The following is a 20696-nucleotide window of genomic DNA, read 5'->3' as shown; positions in this document are numbered from 1 at the left end:
AATATGAATGCTTTTTCTTTATTAAAGAAATTGGGTACTCGTGCACTTATTGATCCGTGCTGAAATAATAACGTTATTATTTAAAAAGCCATTCTTAACATGGGGAGAAGAGGGTGTTTTGTAACTATTCTGGACTTTCACCTAACAATTTAATAAACAAAAATTAAACTTAAGCAGACAAGGAACAGTACTGAAGCATTAACATTATTTAGAATATAATTGAATAAAAAAAAAACTTTAATTAAACTTGGAAATACGATTTAAAAAATAGTACAGATCGGTAAGTGCATTAGCACCATAAATTTGTCTAATTCTTAATTTCTTATGTTATTGGGGGGGGGGGGGGAGGTAAATATGAGGAATTACTCCACCCTCGAAAATTCCTTTAAAATTACCACTCCTATAGGTTTTCGGGGTCGCTGAAAACGAAAATAACCTTCATAATTAAGGCAAACGAGTAGTTTCCAAGATATGAAGAAATGTTAGTTTAAAAAAGTGAAGGATCACTTTTCCATAATAATTTAACGTAAAATGATCACCCACTTTGTGGCCACGATTTTTGGGGTGGGGGCTTTCTTTCTACCCTTGGAAAATCCTTTAAAATTACCTGCTTAAATTGGTTAGAGGGGCGGGGGGTCGGCCCCCCCCCCACACACACAGAAATATGCCCCTCTCTCAGCTGGCCAGAAAGTGGGTGCTCATTCTAAGTTAAATTTAAATTGAAAAGTGATCACCCACTTTTCGAAAAAATAATTTCTACATATCATGAAAACTTTCTTTTTGCGACGGAAATGGTTTGCAGATTCGTTTTTAGTAGACTGAAATCTACAATAAAATATTTCGTTATATACGAACATGAGACGGGCCTTAAAGTAAAATAATACCGGATTTTTGGGGCAGATTTGCCATTTATCCTCAAACCAGGTAATCACTAAAAGGGACTCTTAAAAGTAGTTTCCTGTATCGATCAAAATTTATATGTCAGCCTACATCACAGTAACATATATTGAGTGAGTTCCTTACAGTATTTTGTATAGTTTTTTAGTTTAAACTCATTTTCCCAAAATTTCCCGTGTTCAATAGTCTGCCGCCATTTGTATTTTTCAAATATACCGATAAACACTGCATGTTTTTGAACTGATTAAACATTATACATTACATAAAAACACTACAATCTTATCCAGTTAGGTAGAACATTTACTTTTCTTGCCTTTGATAACATTTATTTGTTATATATTCATTTTTTGACAACTTCTTTGTATCTGTTAATACAAACCCTTTTCATTTAATGTAACGTTTAGTCAGCTCGAAAAACAGTGTTTATCGGTGTATTTGAAAGATACAAATGGTGGCGGACACTGTTGATTATGTTAAGTTTGAGAAAGTGAGTTAAAACTAAAAAACTATACAAAATACTGTCACAAACCCACCGATTATGTCAGCCTATGTCATGGTAACATATTCGGTAGGTTTTTGACACTGTATTGTATAGTTTTTAGTTTTCAACTTAATTTCCCAAACTTAACGTATTCAACAGTCTGCGACCATTTCTGTTTTTCCAGCCAATTAAACATTTTATCTTACATAAAAACACTAAACAATTATCCAGTTAGGTAGAAATGTAACTTACCTTACCTTTCATTTGTTTTTGGACAACTTTTTCGAATCTGTGTATAGTAACCCCCCCCCCCCCATCACTCAAATATTAATTACTAACTCACATTTTTGTATAAGAAAGAAAGAAAAAAAAAATTTAGCGTTTCAGCGTTAGTTTTATCCACTGATTGTTGGTCGAGCCCAAGCCATGATTGACGGTAATCCTGAGGATCAGGATCCAATTCTGCAAGAGTATCATTTTTTTTTTTTTTTTTTAGAGTGGATTGCTGTACTAAGAATATAAGAAACATGCATTTTCTCTTTTTATTAGAATTTTCCATTACACCAAATTAAGCCACAGCAACGCGTGGCAGGGTACAGCTAGTATATATATATATGTTTTAATTTGTTTTTGTTAGCAATACTTTTTTAAATGAATTCAAGTATTCAGCCGAAGTAGCCTTAGTTCTCTCCAAACTCTACAACAAATGCCTTAATGAATCATGCTTTCCGGGCTGTTGGAAAACTGCTTCTGTGGTACCAATATTCAAGAATTCTGGCGAAAGAACTGACCCATCAAATTATCGTCCCATTAGCCTCCTCCCACTTTTCGCCAAAATATTTGAGACCATAATTAACCATGCTCTAGTCCGGCACCTTACAGATGCTAAACTTCTGACTGACAAACAATATGGATTTATACATGCCCGTTCCACAGCTGACATCCTCACTGTAATCTCTGAACGTATATACCATTCACTGGACAAAGCGGGGGAGGCCAGAGCGGTAGCTCTAGATATATCTAAGGCTTTTGACAGGGTATGGCACAAGGGTCTCCTCAGGAAAATTAAATCATACGGTATCACTGGTAGAATACTTAACATAATTAAATCCTTCTTAGATAAGAGAAAAATCCAGGTTGTCCTCGACGGTCGTACATCTAAACAGTGTGTTATAAATGCGGGAGTGCTTCAGGGGTCTATCCTTGGACCTCTATTGTTCCTAATATTTATTAATGACCTCCCCGACAAAACTGCCTCTGAGATGGGTATATATGCTGATGACACTACACTCTATAACAGGCATTACAGGAAAACAAATGAACACATATCTAAAGAAATGGCAAAAACACTAGAGGATGACCTCCAATCTGTAGTGGAATGGGGACAAAAATGGATGGTCACATTCAATGCTGTCAAGACTGAACTGGTTTCCTTCAATAATTACAAGAAACCTTCTCTGCCACCAATAGCAATGGCGAGTGACTCCCTGTCTGAGAGTACATCTTTAAAACTGCTTGGCCTAACGTTCACAGGAAACATGAGTTGGAACAATTATATCGAAAACATTGCCAGGGCCACTGCGAAGAAGGTAGGCTCTCTCTACCGTGCTAGAAAACTACTGACACCTAAAAGTATCCTGTACCTCTATAAAGCCACCATTCGCCTATGTATGGAGTATTGTTGTCATATTTGGGCTGGTGCATCTGCTACTAGTCTCTCGCTCCTAGACAAGGTTAAAAAAAGAGTCGCCAATCTGATAGGCCCTGAACTAGCATCTAAGCTTCAGCCTCTGTCCCATTGACGAGACGTTGCATCCCTCTGCCTGTTCTACAAGTATTTTAATGGTGAATGCTCTGACGAACTGCAGACACTTGTGCCCCCACAACGTAGACACCCTCGACAAACCCGACAGGCAGCTAAATCTCACCCCGACACAGTAAAGATCCCTAGATGTAAAAGATCTTTCTACTTCAGTAGTTTCTTCTGCAGAACCGCTAGACTCTGGAATTCCATTCCAAGTTCCTGCTTTCCTAACTGTACTGACATGCAGAAGTTCAAGTGTAACGTGAACCGACATCTTGCTGCCCAAATCCCAACATAAGTCCCCAGTAGTTGCTGCCCCTGATAGTAGGCCCCTACACCAAAGTGGCAATGCGCCTTGTTTGGGGTGAAAATGTAATAAAAGAATAAAAATAAAAAAAATATATTAATACGAAAGTGCATTCCTACCTAAATGCTTGTTGGGAACAATTTTCCCATTGAACAATCTTGTACTCCCTTAATTGGAAGCAGCATATATATCATTTTTAAAATATAATTATTCACTGACACGTGTTTTGTCGTCCACGACTCCTCAGAGTGGCTGAATCTAGCGAGATTCGAAATCGGCACCTCGTAATAAGAAGCCTAAACCTCTACCACGCGGCTAACCTTGCAGGACTACTAAATGTATCACTTTTTATGTAGATGTTTTTATTTGTTTTTGTTAGTGATACTTTCTTGAATGAATTCAAGTATTTATACGACAGTGCATTCCTACCTAAATTCTTGTTGTTGGGAACAGTTTTCCCATTGACTAATCTGGTACCCCCTTATATATATGTGTGTGTGTATATATATATATATATATATATATATATATATATATATATATGGGCATGGCTCAGAGATTAAGGTATGAGAGTGGTGAATTGTATAATTTGGTTTTGATTTTAGCTGATGGCACCCAAGTCATATCTGTATATATTTTTAGTTTTGATCTCACTACTATATATTAGGTTCAATATAATGATCGATAGAGAATTGTCTCTATAATAAATACGTAATCTACACGAATTAAAATATATTTAAACGTATCTTATTTTACGCACTGGTAATGCTGAACAGCCTGCTAGTATTATATAACAGAGTTCGTACAGACTTTAAAAAAATCTTGGAATTTTGACTTTTTGCCTTGAAAAGGCCTTATTTTTATTATTACCTTGAAAGATCCTTAAAAATATGGAAAATGTCTTGAAAATTTCTTAAATAAGGCCTTGAAAATTGTAATCTTTATGTCCAGTAAAATTTTTTGTTGAAGTATTAAAAAATAAAATCCAAATAAATACTATTAAATTATTTTTTAAATATTAATAAAAATACCATTAAAATATTTTTTACTTATTAAACATAAATTCGAAATACAGATTTCTAAAATTGAATAGTATTATTGTGGATGAGTTACAATTGGAATGCCATCAGGGCCAGTTGCTTTACTGGAATTAAGGTTTTGGATTAGCTTGGCAACATCACGCACAGATATTTGTATGTCGCATAGCATGTTTTCAGATACAGGGGGTTGACGATCTTGATTGCATAGGATATAATTAGTTGCAAAATTCTTGGCAAAGAGTGTGGCTTTGTCCGATGCTGACAAAATTACTTCAGGTTCATTGATGATGGTTGGGATAGAGCACATGCTTCTGTTCAGAATCTTGTTTGTTATTTACCAAAACTGGTGGGAACCAAGCTACCGCTCAACTACTTGGAACTTAATGGACTGAGTACACAACTCTGTGTTCTTTATTACTCTTTTACTGTGGTTGCTGGTAGTCCTGAAAGCAGTTTTAGTCTCAGCACATCTGTTACATTGGGAGCATTGAAAAAGTGATTTCTGTGCGCAATGACAACAGCATATTCTGGAGAAAGCCATGGCTGGCTGTTAAGTTTTTGCTGAAATTTTTAAACTTAAGGTCAGAGGTCAAGCACCATAGGTAAAGTAGAAGTTATATAATGACAAATGATGTTGCATTTTTCGAGCAAGAGAAAACTAAGGTTTTCAGATCACTCTTTTGATGGAAGCTATGCAAACAAGACACAGCCAATGATGTAGAAAACTGATAATCTTAACCACTGTTATTGTGATGCATTACTCATTTCAGTCAGTTAGCAAATTAATAATTAACTAAGATGACATTAGCCTCTCTTTCTTTCTCCTAAGTCCATTCTTTCCAAATAAAACCTTGAAGAAATTCCCTTGAATGTCTTGTGTCATCTTTTTTCATTGAAAAGTGACGATAAAAGGAAATAAAAGACCAACAAATATAAACATCCTATGCACATTTATTGATTACTCATTAATGAAAACATTACAAATTAACGTCCGTTTAGCATTTGGGTAGTTTCGTGATAAAGATTCAAATCTGTCTATTTTTGTTCTCATATATAATTTAATTTTTTCTTTTGGGTGGGGGAACAAGGAGGATTAGTGACAACTATCATAAATAAAATTAATACCCCTCTCTAAAAAAAAATACTTTCCTTGGGAGGACAGGACTCTCCAATGGTGTATACTCCCCCCCCCCCTTTGTGATAATTAAAAATTAGGCTGGCCTTGCCAAAATAAAAAAAACGTTCAAGACGACAGCCATTTCTGTTGAAAATTTAAAAGCTGCAAAAAGAGTTAATATTGGAGATGAAATAAAAAGCTTTTAAAACTACTTAAAAAACACCAAAAAATGATGAAGGTAGATTGCAAAGTAACTGTTATTCGCTATGGTAACATTCATTTGTATATTTGATTTTTTTTTTTTTTTTTTTTTTTTTTCCATTTTTTTCAAATTGCTGTGGATTGTAATACAAATCCCAAATTTTATTTTAGAAACTTGAATTTTGTCTGGAGAAGGCCTTGAAAAACTTTGAGAAGTCCTCGAAAATGGATATTGAAAATCTGTATGAAACCTGTGTAAACTCTTTTATTGGTTAACCATTGTCTTGCTGCATGATTTTTATATTAAAAGTAAAATATCAGGTTTTAATGTTGGTGAAAATCCAGTTCCCCAAAACAGACACATTGGATTGAGACAAAAAATTAAAATTGCAGCAGTCTAGAAGGATTTCTCCTTCACTGACCAAAAGATTTGACCTCTGCTGAGATAAGATTTTACAAAATTAAGGTAGGGCACATTCTTAGATCTATAAAATTCCATGCAAGTTGTATTCGTACCAGTTTACGTTACGTTATAAACTCTACCTTTAGATAAACATTGTCTTGATGCACGAGTTTATATTAAAAGTCAGTTCATACAAAAGGTCACTCAAGAATGTGTGCAGATAAGTGTCTCGTTGCTCACTGATAAAGGTTATCAATGGCACTGGCTAGCATTTTTATTTATTTTTTTTTTATCAACTGCAACTAGACAGCTGTGCATTTGACTATTATGTTTTTTAAAGTTCGTGCCATTTTGTCTGGTGACCTTAACTGTAATTGGTTTACTTTTCACCTTTTAAAATCTCTTCCACATCTGAACTGATAAGCTTTCTGCACATTCAGATAACATTGTCTATTTAACCTGAAATTGATAATCTTCTATCTTAAGATTTGCGTTGTGTAAATTATCAGTGCTATTTAGAATTACACTTGATTACAAAAACAAAAATACATAAAAATCTTTATGGTGTATGTGTTTGATACAGAACAAAGATGAGATATTCCAAAAGTCATAGAAATTGATCAAGTATTTTTTTTTTATTTTTATTTATTTTTCTTTAACTAACAAAATCAAACTTTATAAGGAAGCAAGATAGAGGCTGAGTGCCGCCATAGCTTTTTAGAAAGTGTTAAAATTTAAGGGTGACAACTCAATTCAATTACCAAGATTTTGTTTGTACTCAAAATAATTTTAAAATTTGAATTGCTAAAAACTTAAAATTCGAGTTTCTTGATTTAAAAACATTGAACGATTTATGTGACTTTTGGAATATGACCTCTTTATTTTGTGCCAAATTTTTATTCATGGTTTGTTTTGTAGAGGAAAATTTTTGATTTTACAGAACATAAATGAGTTTTGCAGAGGTAAAAGAATAAAAATACAATAGCATCAATGTTTGATGCATTTTAGATTAGGAAGCCAGTATCTCCTGACAACCTGATCTAATAGCAGCGTTTTCTTAAATAAGTGTGGAAGATATTGTTTGTACATACAAATAGGAGTATGCAATTATCTGAGGAGTGTAATGTATCTCATCACAGTTGATAGAATTGGCTGTGCTGGGTTCAAACCTTACCAAATCTATTGTCTTCAAATTATACATTAACTAGCAGGCTGCCTGGCATTGCCTGCTTGTAAAATATGCTTAAATATGATATTTTGATTTATGCAAATTTTGTATTTATTATTATAGAGATATAAGATAGTAGTGATTTCAAAAATTAAAAAAAAAAAAAAAAGTACATTGGGTGCCATCAGCTAGAATCAAAACCAAAACATTTAGAGTAACTTTTACAAGAGAATTTTACCACATACTGTATCCACTGTGCCATGGCTCCATGCAGATAATTTTAATATGAATTTTAGGAACTTTAAACCAGTTTTGTTTCTGGATGTAACTATCACTTACTAAAAATTACTGTGTGTGTGTGTGTGTGTGTGTGTGTGTGTGTGTGTGTGTGTGTGTGTGTGTGTGTGTATATATATATATATAAAAACAAATTTGCGTGGTCTCAACGCTTAACATGCCAATGTTTTGGGCAAATAGTTGGTTAAAATCATAAATTTATTTATTAACTTGCCTGACAAGGACTTCTGGTTTTAACTGATCATTTTTCCAAAACATTAGCATGTTCAGTGTTGCGGCCATATAAATCTCTTTATATTAATTAAAAAATATATCTTGCTCTTCTTTTATTGAGCACTCTGAATAACCTTGTTAAATTCATGAGCTATCACTCTTGAATACCTTTTAATATATATATATATATATATATATATATATATATATATATATAAATAATTATTATTATTATTATTATTATTATTTAGAATTATTGGTTCTCATATCATCTTAAATTCTATACTAGATATACTTAGCAGTTGATTGTTGTCCAGCATATTTTGGAAGCCTTAGGCCTATTTTATTTCTAGTTGTAAATATCATTATTTATTACTAATTATTATTACTGCATATCTAATATATATATATGTGCGTAGAAAGATACTGTTTTACTTATTACTGTATATATATATATATATATATATATATATATATATATATATATTATCTATTATTTATAATTAATGGTTCTCCTATCATCTTAAATTCTATGCTAGATCTACATAGTAATTGTTTGTCTTCCAGCATATGTGTTGCTTCCTTAAGTCATCTTACTCTCCACCGTTCTTCTGTCTAATTTTTACTTCATCCCATAAAAGCAGATGGTTTCCCTTTTCCATCCATATGTGACCAGCTATACCTGACTTTTCAATATCTCTACGTATTATCACTTTTTCAATGTTCTAACATTATTTTAGTGGACGACATTGTCTCGCATTTTGTATAGTGTAAATGTATTCAATGCGCATTCAATATTTCATGTCACACAATTTCTTCTTTCAGATTCGAAGTAGTGGACAAAGAGCTTCAACAAAAGAGATTCTGAAATTTTCCAAACTGTTTGAGGATGAAATTACTTTAGATAACCTTTCTCGACTGCAGCTGCAGGCCCTTTGCCGCGTGCTGCTATTGCCGATTATCGGCACAGATAACTTCCTTTGTTTCCAATTGAGGATGAGATTACGGCAGCTAAAAACAGATGATAAGGTAAGACCCTTATATTTATGATAATAATGATTAAAATGATGGAGGAGGAGGGGGGCTTTTGCACTGCACACAATGCATTTACTTTGAAAATTGCAAATAAATTTGAAATCTTGCCAGGTGATCTTCTGTTTAGCATGTCTTTTCCATATTAAATGTGGGTTGCACATCGGCCATGGTGATATAAAGTAACTTTCTTTATCATATTTGACGGTCACTTCTCTGGCTTGCCGTTTATCAGATTACCTGCAGTTGAGATGTGTGTTCATCTATTTATCCAACCAGAGATTTGACTAACATGTCCATACCATCACTGCAACAGACAAAAATGCAAAACAAGTCTGCTACAGAAATTGCCCGAAAGAGCTGCCAAAAATATACAAAGTCCTTCCATTGCAAAAAAACTAGGAGAATGGGCCAACCAACAGCTTGCCAAGTATTTTCTAGATGAATTGACTCTGGAATGTATAGATAAGGAAGGTTTTATAGACTGGCTAAAAAGAGAATCACTCGACTGTGGTCAGGAGAGGGTTATAATGGCTGCTCAAAATCAAGATTTGATGATGTGCTTTTAAAAGATGAGTGATCTCAGCAATGACAACAAGTGCAGGTTCTGCCACACAGAAGTAGAGAGTGAGAGCTACCTGACATCCAGCTGCAAGGTTCTAAGGGGATGGCTACTATACAATGCAACGCAATGGAATGTGTAATTATCTCCCTTGGACGATCTGTAAAAAGTTGAATATTGAATGCAGCAGCAAATCCTGGGAACACATATCAGAATGAACAGTTGGATAAAAATCATACACCATCAATTATGACTGCAATTCTTACATTTATGTACCTAGGAAACAGTTATTAAATCTGGCACAGTGATATGGAACAAGGAAAAAGAAGCAAACTTAGTAAAAGTGTTTCCAATGATTCTGGATTAAATAGAACTAAGAGGGGGAAAAGATGATAAAATACCTAGGTCTTGTGTATGACATGAAAAGAAACTGGAATCTTAGGAAGATCTTCATCATTTCAGTAATTATAGGAGCAACTGGACTCATGAAAAAGAATTCCAAAAACTATCTGAAAAATATACTCAGTTAACTACGTGCAAGAGAGATTCAAATAATTGTATTTAAAGGGCTGGTTAGAATATTAAAAAGATCTCTTGGTTAGAATGTATGAGATAGTGGGTGAATATTTGGCAGTCAATTTCCTAAGACTGTTAAATGCATGCCAGCATGTAAAACCGATATTAAACTGTGTTCTCCTAGATGGGTTGTCTTTCGACTGTGATGAGAAAGTTTCTAGAAATATTAAATTCACAAGTGGTTCTAAGTTACCAGAAGTAATTTTTGATGACACGGGTTTATGCAAGTAGTTCTTACTATTCTTCCAAAGTGGTCCTAAACCAATGGTTTAAATTAAAAAATAGTTTTTATTTTGAAATTTTTTTTTATTACTGTTGTGGGAACATACACACGCTTATAATCACTAAGATGGACTTATCTATTAGCCATATAAGCAGCAAGTATAGACTGCACAATGAGAACTATTCGGATGTCGTACAGACGACTCCCCACGGACTTACTAATCTTCCTGTATCACAAACCCTGTTCTGGATATAAATGTTCTTCATATTCTCACCAGTCGTTGTGTTTTCCTACTTTCACCTTTCCCGATTCCACTACAATTACACATAATCAAAAAAAAACATATCCAATAAGGAATATTCCTGAAAAAATTTACTTTAATTCACTGGTGCCAATGAAACTCTTGCAGATGAAAGTTTCCTTCATTTGTCCCTACCAATGAAACTCACATTGAAAAAAAAATTGGAATTTTGAATCCTGATTCAATAGAGTATTGCTAATATAAAATAAACATTTAAACTATTTCATATTTAAAGTATTTTATTTTAGTAAAAAATCTGAAAGAAAAGACTAATTAACGTTGTTAAATTTTCAATAAGGAAACTGGAAACCATTACGCGAAAATGAATTAAGAGACTGTTCCTTGGAATACGTCAACATGACTTCCACTGAATACTATCAAGTTTAGTTAGATGGAGAGGGTGCTGAGGTTGTTCAGAAGTTTTGTTACCTTACTGATTATGATTAGAACACAGATTCTTCCTTATTTGTGTCATTTATTTATTTACGTCATTCTCTAATTTTGTGCATTAATGTAAATAGATAATGGAAACCGAGAAGAAATAGTATACTAATGATAATAATAAAATTCTAATAATATAAACAGGTAAAATTTTATAGTCTTATTTAGGATATAAATTGTTCCCACCTAAATACAGAAAAAACATGACAATGTTAGATGGACGCCTTCACCTACAGACTAAAAGGAACTCACTCAATTCCTAGGTATGATTCAATAGATTGCAGATAGATATAATCACCTTAGTGTTATAAATTTAAATTAAGCAGAGTAGTGAAAAATTTCATTAAAAGTTAAAAATTAAAACTAGGGCTACGTATCAAGATATGATGTCATGAACAATAAGTTTGAAGTGAGACATGGCAAAGAAAATAGCATAATGGCAGGTGAGGTCTTTTCTTGAAGCTTTTGTCTGTTATTTTACAATTTTGTGAAAGAACAACATATCAAAAAACATGACAGCACTATATGCTGATGACACCACACTCTATAGCAGGCACGACAGGAAAACAAACGAACATATATCTAAAGTAATGGCAGAAACACTAGAGGATGACCTCCAATCAGTAGTGGAATGGGGACAAAAATGGATGGTAACGTTCAATGCCACCAAGACAAAACTGGTTTCATTCAATAATTACAAGAAACCTTCTCTACCACCTATAGCAATGGCCAACGACTCTTTATCTGAGAGTACGTCTCTCAAGCTCCTTAGCCTAATGTTCACAGGAAACATGAGTTGGAACAATTACATCGAGGGCATTGCCAGGGCCGCTGCAAGGAAGGTGGGCTCTCTCTACCGTGCTAGAAAACTTTTAACACCCGAAAGTATCCTGTACCTCTATAAGGCCACTGTTCGCCCATGTATGGAGTATTGCTGTCATATTTGGGCCGGTGCATCGGCTACTAGTCTCTCGCTCCTTGACAGGGTTCAAAAGAGAGTCGCAAATCTGATAGGCCCTAAACTGGCATCTAAACTTCAGCCTCTGCCCCATCGTCGAAACGTTGCATCCCTCTGCCTGTTCTACAAGTATTATAATGGTGAATGCTCTGAGGAACTGCAGGCACTTGTGCCCCCACGACGTGAACACCCTCGACAGACCCGACAAGCTGCAAAATCCCACCCCCACACTGTAGAGATCCCTAGATGTAGAAGATCTTTCTACTCCAGTAGTTTCTTCCCCAGAACTGCTAGACTTTGGAATTCCATTCCAGGTCACTGCTTCCCCAACTGTACTGACATGCATAAGTTCAAGTGCAACGTGAACCAACATCTCGCTGCCCTAATCCCTACATAGTACCCCAGTAGATGTTTCCCCTGATAGTAGCCCCCTACACCAAAGTGGCAATGTGCCTTGTTTGGGGTGAAAATGTAATTAAAAAAAAAAAAAAAAAAAAATAGAACAATCGTGTTGGTAGCATTTTTTTTTTTTTTTTTTTTTTTTTTTACATCATTACAAGAAAAAAAAGAAAGACAGCTGTTCTCATTAACACAAACTGTCTACTAATACATACCAATGTCACCATGACTGAGAGATGTCACTATTCACTGAGCAACTATTTATGTGTCAATGAGAGAGAATAGATGTTTTCTGTTAATAAGATTACTGGCAATCTCATGGATCCTGGAAGGATTGCTCCCCCATTGAAATTAATAAAGCCAGAAAATGTTATAATTTCCTGTTTTCCATTCACATGTTTTGTCAAATCTGATTTCCTGACTCTGCCAGACAAGCACCTACTAATGTTGCCTTTTTCTGAGGACATTCAATATATTACAAACAGAAAATAACAATCTGCTGAAATACCCCTCTCTTTCATTTACTTTACTGCTAATGATATGCATAGTTTTGCATATGACCTCTTATTCCAAATTTTAGTGCACTGTCATGCAGTATGCCAGCAAGTCCACTCCAAGAGACAGTTGGTCACTTGACCTATCTTTTATTCCTTGTAAACACATTCATTGGCTTTTTGAGTAAAGTGTAGTATCTATTCAGATGCTATATTTTATCTTATATCTTCTGTTTTCTGTTAGTGAAAAAGAAATCCTCCTAGACAGACACAATTTTTATTTAAGTCCAAATCCCAAGTTTTTAATCATGTTCATCCCAAACAAGGCACATCACCACTTGGACTTAAAGGGCTGTTATTTGGGACCATGCTTAAGGAAGATGGACAAGATGTTGGTTTACGTTACATCTAAACTTCTGCCTTCTGCATATCAATACAGTCAGAGAAGCAGGTAGTGGAAGGGAATTCCAAAATTTAACTGTTCGAGGAGAAGAAACTTCTATTAGAGTAGAAGGCTTTCTGGCATTTAGAGACCTCAACAGTGAAGAGGTGTGAGTTTGTTGCTAAGTGGGTTTGTCAGAAGTATGTACGTCGAGGGGACACACGTGCAATGAGTTCATCAGAGCACATCCATTAAAATACTTGTAAAACAGGCACAGGGATGCAACATTTCGGTCATGGGGCAGGAGTTGCCTCTTTTTTGGGGAATTGGATATTCCTTGCATTTAAAACTTGCTTCTCCCTTTGTGGGAGGTAAGCAAATAGGGACACAGTTCTTCCAAAACAAAGAATGCAATAAGTCTAAAGTGATTTTAGAACTAATTTTTAATTATACAGTGTATGACTGTGTGGGTTTTAATATTTTTTGCTAAATTACTTGTGAATTGATTGAATATTTTGTATAAATTATAATTTTATTTAAAATTTATTTCTTTTTTAAAAGATGATCCAAAAAGAAGGCGTTGATAGCCTCACTATTTGGGAGTTACAGGCTGCCTGTAGAGCCCGAGGCATGCGTGCTCTTGGTGTTCCGGAAGAACGCTTAAAATTCCAGCTGGAGCAATGGCTGGAGCTCCACCTGAAAGAAAATATCCCCACATCCCTCTTGCTCCTTTCAAGGGCACTCTACTTATCCGAAAACATGTCAACTGCTGACCAGCTTCAAGCAACACTTTCTTCCTTACCTAAAACCACTGTAAGTATCTTTGTGAAAGACTCCTTGATATGTGTGAAACTGTTATACAAAATTTAAATCTATTTCAGATGAAAAATTGCAGTCAGTCTGATAAAATAAAAATAATTTCAGAATCGGTCAGAACAAATTTAGTGCATTAGAAGTCAATGAAAATGAACTGATTAAAATTTAATTGTAGAATTTTTTATGTACATATTCAGTTTATGAGCCAGTAACTTAGTGTTGGCATCTTTCAGCCCCCCTTTTTTTTTCTTTTTTAGACTGAAGAAGCAAAGATCAAAATTGCAGAAATATCCGGCGTAAAGGTGGACAACAAAGCAAAACTGGAATTGATCAGACAAGAGGAAGCGGCCATCAAAAAAGAACGGAAAGACCTGGAAGCAGAAGAGCAGCAGGAAGAGAAAGAAAAGGTTTGCAATTACATTTGCTGTTATTTATTAAATTGCTATCACCAGTTAGACCAGATTGCAGACATAAGCATTCTCATGACCGTTTTCAGAGCCTTACTATTTCTGTGCTTGCTCACGACAAATTGGAAGTGGCTGTTTGTGACACCATTACTAGATTACCTTGCAAGGCATATGAGTTTTTTTTTTAATTTTATTTCAAATAAAGTATATATCCACTTGAAATGTAAGGGGTTATTATTTGGAATCATGTCTAAGAGGAGACTGTGATGAATTGAGCAGCAAGATGTTTGTTCATATTACATTTAAACTTGAATAGTAGACTTGCAGAATTAATTTTTTACCTTATCAAACCAATATATATGTAAGTCCCTTTATTATAGTTCTTCAACCAAAAGCTCAAGGGCTCTGACCTAACCAGAGAGGCATACTCACCCAAATGCCCGGCAATTCTCAGGAAAACCAACTGACAGCCTCAAATATCCAACTCTCAATTTTCCTACTTCTCCAGAAGGCAAGCCTTAACCGCTTCCCCTTCCTGTCTTCACAAATCTTTTCAGTCCTGACTGATTATGGGCTTTGTCAGTGATCACCATTCGACCACTTAGAGATTGACCACTGAAATTACCTACCGAGAATATCATCCAAATAATCTCCATTCATAGAGACATAGCAACCGATAATCTTGGACATAATTTTTCTCAAATTCCCATTTAATGAGGAACTTATTTTTTCAAACAAAGAAAATATCTCTTGGCCGGTTAGACTCTAACCAGAGATATTCTTAGTTTTCTGTGCCTTCGCTTTTTCATTTAACCAAGCATGTATCATCTGCAACATTTGCTATTTATATGCGCCACCAAAACGTCCACATGCATATACATTTGTTGCATATCCAAGTATTGTATGCAATGATTTCAATCTTTATTATTAAAAATATTTGAATTTGATTTATAAAAAGCGTTTGATTATCAAATGTAAAAAAAATATTTTCTCTGTTTTACAGAAAGCGCTTGAAATGGCCACAAAACAGGCTGAAGATATCACAGACAAAGCTGAAGTCCTTATTGACACGGCACCAGTTGTATCAGAAAAACTTGAAGAAGGTAACTTGAGAATGTACTGTTGTATTTTAGTGTTGTTTTTATTATTTTTTGGTCATTTAGTGGTGGATCTCATAATTTTAGATAAAAGTTGGAATTTTGTCCAGAATTTCCCCCTATATTAAAAAAAAAAAGATTTTTTTAATCTGTATGATGTACGTACCTGTGGTGAAACGAAAATATATTCCCAAATTGATCAAGTAGTTTTATTTTTATAAAGAAAATCATTTTTAAGTGATTCATGAGAATTTGTAGGCAGAACAATGTAAATATCTCAAATTTGAATTAAGTTATCTCCCTTTAACTGGTTTAAATCACTTCATTTCTTATTTTTAAACCTTAACAGAGTTTCTCTATTAGCATAATTTTCCTGTTTGGACAAAAACCCAAATGAACTTCGTCTGTACTTTGACTTATGCATGAATGTGGTTGTTTTGGAGTTTTATGTAAATAAGTTTTTGTTGAGCCGTCCTCTTAAATAATCAAACCTTACCCAAGTTCACCATTACTAATCATTGCAGGGTCACCTTAATGTTTACCCGACACTCATTATCCCTTATTAAGTGATGATAATAAGCAGTGACCCCCCCCCGGTAAAAAAACAAAAAATATATATATATTTGAAACTGTAAAGTCACTTCATATATCTGCCATGGCGTTTGACAACTCAGGAATTTTTCTAGTGTCGTAGAATATTGGATGGTTATTTCTATTCAGATATGTACAATAGTAAAAAAATTCAGTTAAAGAAGGAACAATCCAATTTTAACCAAAACATCATAAGTGCATGTAAGAAGCATAATCACTGCACAAGTAGAAGGGCACGGCATATAATATCAACAGTATGTTCTTTGATAAGACAGGTATGTTCAAAATGAATGTTTCTGTTTTTGAGCACAATTGAATCATGATATTAGACTTTTGCATTTTAAACTTGAATTCAAGCCATTATGTAAAAATACTTTTATAAAATCAACAGTAGGTCCTCTACAATGTGTAATGCAGACTACAATGTATTGTGGACTAAGTTACTGTGGGGAGGCATGTGAAGCTTCCTTTTGGTGCACCACGTTGGGTCTCCAAATAGAGCAGGCAATCAATCAATTTGATTGAAAAAATGGGCGATTTCATTGATTTCGATGACAATAAAACTATTGGAAGTGAAACATTCAATCCTGGACAAAGTTGGATCTCCCTGCTAGTAATAAAATTAAAACTTCTATCACTTATATAGTATGTGGCACATATGAAAATTTCATTCCAAGTAAAAAATTCTTTGATATACCTACATATCAGGTAAAAATAAGTATCATCACAAAAAATTAGAAAAAAATGATTAAGTAGAATTTTAATTAAAAACAAAAATCAGTTTTATTAGATTTTGCTGATCCACCATTGATAAGAACAGAAGTATTCCTAAATCAGGGGGAGATAATTCAAGCTGTCACATAACCAAGTAATAATGAATTGTGGATCGACAATACAATAAACTGATTTTTATTTTTAATTAAAATTCTACTCAATAAATTTTCCTAATTTTTGGTGAGGATACTTGTTTTTGCCTGATACGTAAGTATATTGAAGAATAATATAAGCACCAGACTTTTCATTCACTGTGGAATTTCCATGAGTCTAATTAGTTTTATATAAGTCATAACACCACATTCTCAGAATGTTAGATTAAAATTCAAGATAAAAAAAATTGTTTATTAAATGTTTCATAATGGATAAATTAGCTATTTGTGTTTAAGTTTATTCCATTTCTATGCAAAAGAAATCGCTATTGATTGGATGCCCTTTTTTATGTGTGTTCTTCAGAAATGGTTCTTAACAAGAAAGAGGAGGTAATCACTTCAAAAGATTTGGAGATCGTCGAATCAGCCTTGGAAGAAATTGCCCATGAGAAACAATTAAGTATTGAGAAAGAAGAACTCCGCGATCTCAAAGAAGAAGTTAGTGAATATAAAGAGGTATGGAAAAGTGCACCTACTTTTCTTTCTCTTTTTCCCTTTCTTCCTGTTTTCTTTGTTTATCTATCTTTATTTTTTCTCTTCTTAGTAGTTTTTATCCTTCTTTTCGTTTTTTCTTTCCCTTTTTCTTTTTCCCTTTTCTTTCCCTTTTTCCTTTCCCTTTTCTTTCCCTTTTTCCTTTCCCTTTTCTTTTTCATTTCCTGTTTTTCTTTTTCCTTTCCCTTTTCTTTTTCCTTTCCCTTTTCTTTTTTCCTTTCCCTTTTTTCCTTTCCCTTTTTTCCTTTCCCTTTTTTCCTTTTTCCTTTCCCTTTTTTCCTTTTTCCTTTCCCTTTTTTCCTTTTTCCTTTCCCTTTTTTCCTTTTTCTTTTTTCTTTTCCTTTTCCTTTTTTCTTTTCCTTTTCCTTTTTTCTTTTCCTTTTTTCTTTTCCTTTTCCTTTTTTCTTTTCCTTTTCCTTTTTTCCTTTTTTTCTTTCCCTTTTTTCCCTTTTTTCTTTCCCTTTCCCTTTCTTTCCTTTTTTTTCTTTTCCTGTTTTCTTTTCCCTTGTATTTTTTCTGTATTTTGTTGAGCTCTGGACTCTGCCTGGAATTTTGAACAGAACCCTTTATATAATCCACTGTGATAGTATACTCTTGTTCTGATCCTGTGGCACAGTGGATGAAGTACTTGGTAAAATTCAGTTGTAAGTTACTCTTCTGGAAGTTGAAGGGTCAATCCTTAGTGCGGGCGATCTTAAAAAAATATGATTGCAAATTACTTGTGACTTCTGTGCGGTCACAGCTGACAGTGAGAACATGCTACCCTTCATAAAGTAAATAAAAAAAGGTTCTGTTTAAAATTCTGTGCAGATTCCCAAGTTCGACAAGATACACCTGAGGAAGATCAGAGATTACATTGACCAAAATGTTGTAAAAATAGCAGTCTGATTTTTTTTCTGATGTTTTGAACACTTTTTTTTTTTTTTTTGCCTTCTAATGAGTTGCACTGATTAAAAAACAGTTAAAATAATTGACATGATTACTGAATTATTTGTAAGAAAAAAAATCTATTGAGCTTAAATCCTAAAAATTTGATTAATAATAAATATATACATATATAAGCCAAAAAAAAAACTATCTACCATCCAACAGCTATGAATCTAATTTCAAGTATTTTTTAATGTATCAATTACATATTTTTAATATAAATCGATTGTAATGTTAAAAACTAAATTGTGAAGTCATTTTAGTTTTTAATTTTATCTATTTGCACAGGTTTTAACATGTACAGAAAAAGAAATAAAATTTTAGTTGTAAAAAAGGATGCAACTGCTTTTATATTCTTCAGTTAGCATGAGTTATTCCCTGTGCTGATTTTTTTTTTTCTTTTTCTGTCCCTGTTTAAAAATGATTACAAAAGTTAAACAAAATAAACTAACAAACTATTTCATAGTCCTAATAACAGTATACAGCAACAACAGATGAAAATTCATTAGTCAGAACCAATGTTTGATGAGTTAGTTTAAATGCTATCTAGGTCTAAGTTTTAAAAACTCAAAAGATAATTTTATATGCAGGATGCAACATTAAAATAGTATTTTTTTCTTGTAATGTCTAAATTTATATAGTGCAGGATATTTAATGCTGTAAAAAAAATTTTCAATTTGGCTGAACATATTAAATTAAAATTAGAATTTGATATGATTAAAAAAAATAGAAAGTGAAGTAAAAAAAAAAAAAAAAAAAAAAGGAAATGTTTAATAAAAATTGTTTAAAAATAAATTTTGTACAAAAGACATAAATGAAAATTGACATTATTCATGCTGCATCCTGTATGGTAGATATTTAAAAAAAATTTTTTTTTTACTTTACGTTTTATTTATTTGATCATAACATTGTCCGTGCAAATCCTTGATTTTTTGATTTAAAAATTGTAGGACCTTGAAGATCTGAAGGAAGTAATATTGTCGACTGGGGGAAACCCTCGTGATATGAGAGAATCTAAAGCAGCTAAACGTCTTCGGAAACGGGTTGACAAATTGTTGGCACAAGCAGAGAGGATGAGTGAATCACTGCTTGAGAAAAAAGCGAAAATAATGGAAGAGCTGGAAGTGAGCGAGGTGAAAATGCAGCACGCAAATGATCTTCAAACTCATAAAAGAGACGAACTCATCGAGGACATTTCTAAACAAAAGTAAGTTCACATTTTCAGAATGAAATTTTAAAATGGCAAAATTATGTTACATTTAGGAAATTGTTTTCTAACATTTTCCAGCTAACATTGTTTGGATTTCTTGAACTTGTATAATTTTCACATCATTTTTATTTGATCAGAAATAAAATTTTTGACAGACTTGACCTAATTTTGATCTCTTAATAAATGTTTGAAATTTTTCTAAGTTTCAAACATTAAGATATACGGTGAGTTTAAGCTTATTGAGAAATATGTAAACCCTACTTATTGATGGTTGGTTGGTTGTTTTTGTTTTATGGCATATCAACCCTTTTCAGGTCATTTAATGCCGAATCCATTGATTTTGAAGAACAAAGTTAACCTCGTTAAACATGTTATTTAATCTTTCTATGATTTGATGGAAACTGTTATATAAATGTAGAAATTTTATTCTTATAGGCTTAGTTATTTTTATCTATATATATATAAAAGCGAAAATGTGTGTATGCGTGTTCGCTTTTTCTGTATGTCTGTATGTCTACAAAAGGTTTTTTTGGCCATGATTCTCGGTTGGCTTGCTCCTTCTTAAAACTTTTTATATGCTGTCTAAATAATGATATCTATGACTAAGGAACTCGGGTCGCGGCTATCTTTAATTTACCCGACTTTTACAAGCTATTTTCGAGATATTTTTTGATCGCCGCATAGCGGGGAAAATAGAAACTGGCTTCCAGCGCAAAACTAGATCAAACATCACGCAATTAAAACGAGCACCTGCCAAATCCAAGTAATTAAATTCAAACGTGTTTCTGTTAGCATCTCGCGGTGGAGCAATTGTTAATGTCGCACGTTTTTTTTTTGTTTTTTTTTCACATTTTAATTTACAACTTTGTCTCAACGGTTTGGGTTCGATCCTCATACTTACTTTTTTTTTTTTTTTTATACCCCCCTCCCCCAC

The 20696-nt window shown here is 33.5% G+C and overlaps 1 protein-coding gene across 2 annotated transcripts in view; it reads left to right on the top strand.

Moving 5' to 3' along the window:
- Window positions 1-20696, top strand: part of LOC145283531 (mitochondrial proton/calcium exchanger protein-like) — a 133528-nt gene that overhangs the window by 101816 nt on the left and 11016 nt on the right. For both annotated transcript variants that reach the window (XM_080132403.1, XM_080132402.1), the window contains exons 6-11: window positions 8754-8957; window positions 13858-14109; window positions 14370-14519; window positions 15523-15622; window positions 17438-17589; window positions 19503-19759. In XM_080132403.1, the coding sequence (XP_079988529.1) occupies window positions 8754-8957; window positions 13858-14109; window positions 14370-14519; window positions 15523-15622; window positions 17438-17589; window positions 19503-19759 (1115 nt within the window). The remainder of the gene's footprint in view (window positions 1-8753; window positions 8958-13857; window positions 14110-14369; window positions 14520-15522; window positions 15623-17437; window positions 17590-19502; window positions 19760-20696) is intronic.

The sequence above is a fragment of the Euprymna scolopes genome, chromosome 8 (assembly GCF_053919585.1).
Source record: "Euprymna scolopes isolate OS-2025 chromosome 8, ASM5391958v1, whole genome shotgun sequence".
Lineage (NCBI taxonomy): Eukaryota > Metazoa > Mollusca > Cephalopoda > Sepiida > Sepiolidae > Euprymna > Euprymna scolopes.
The sequence above is the reverse complement of the archived record's forward strand: the minus strand, read 5'-3'. Positions and strand labels throughout refer to the sequence as shown.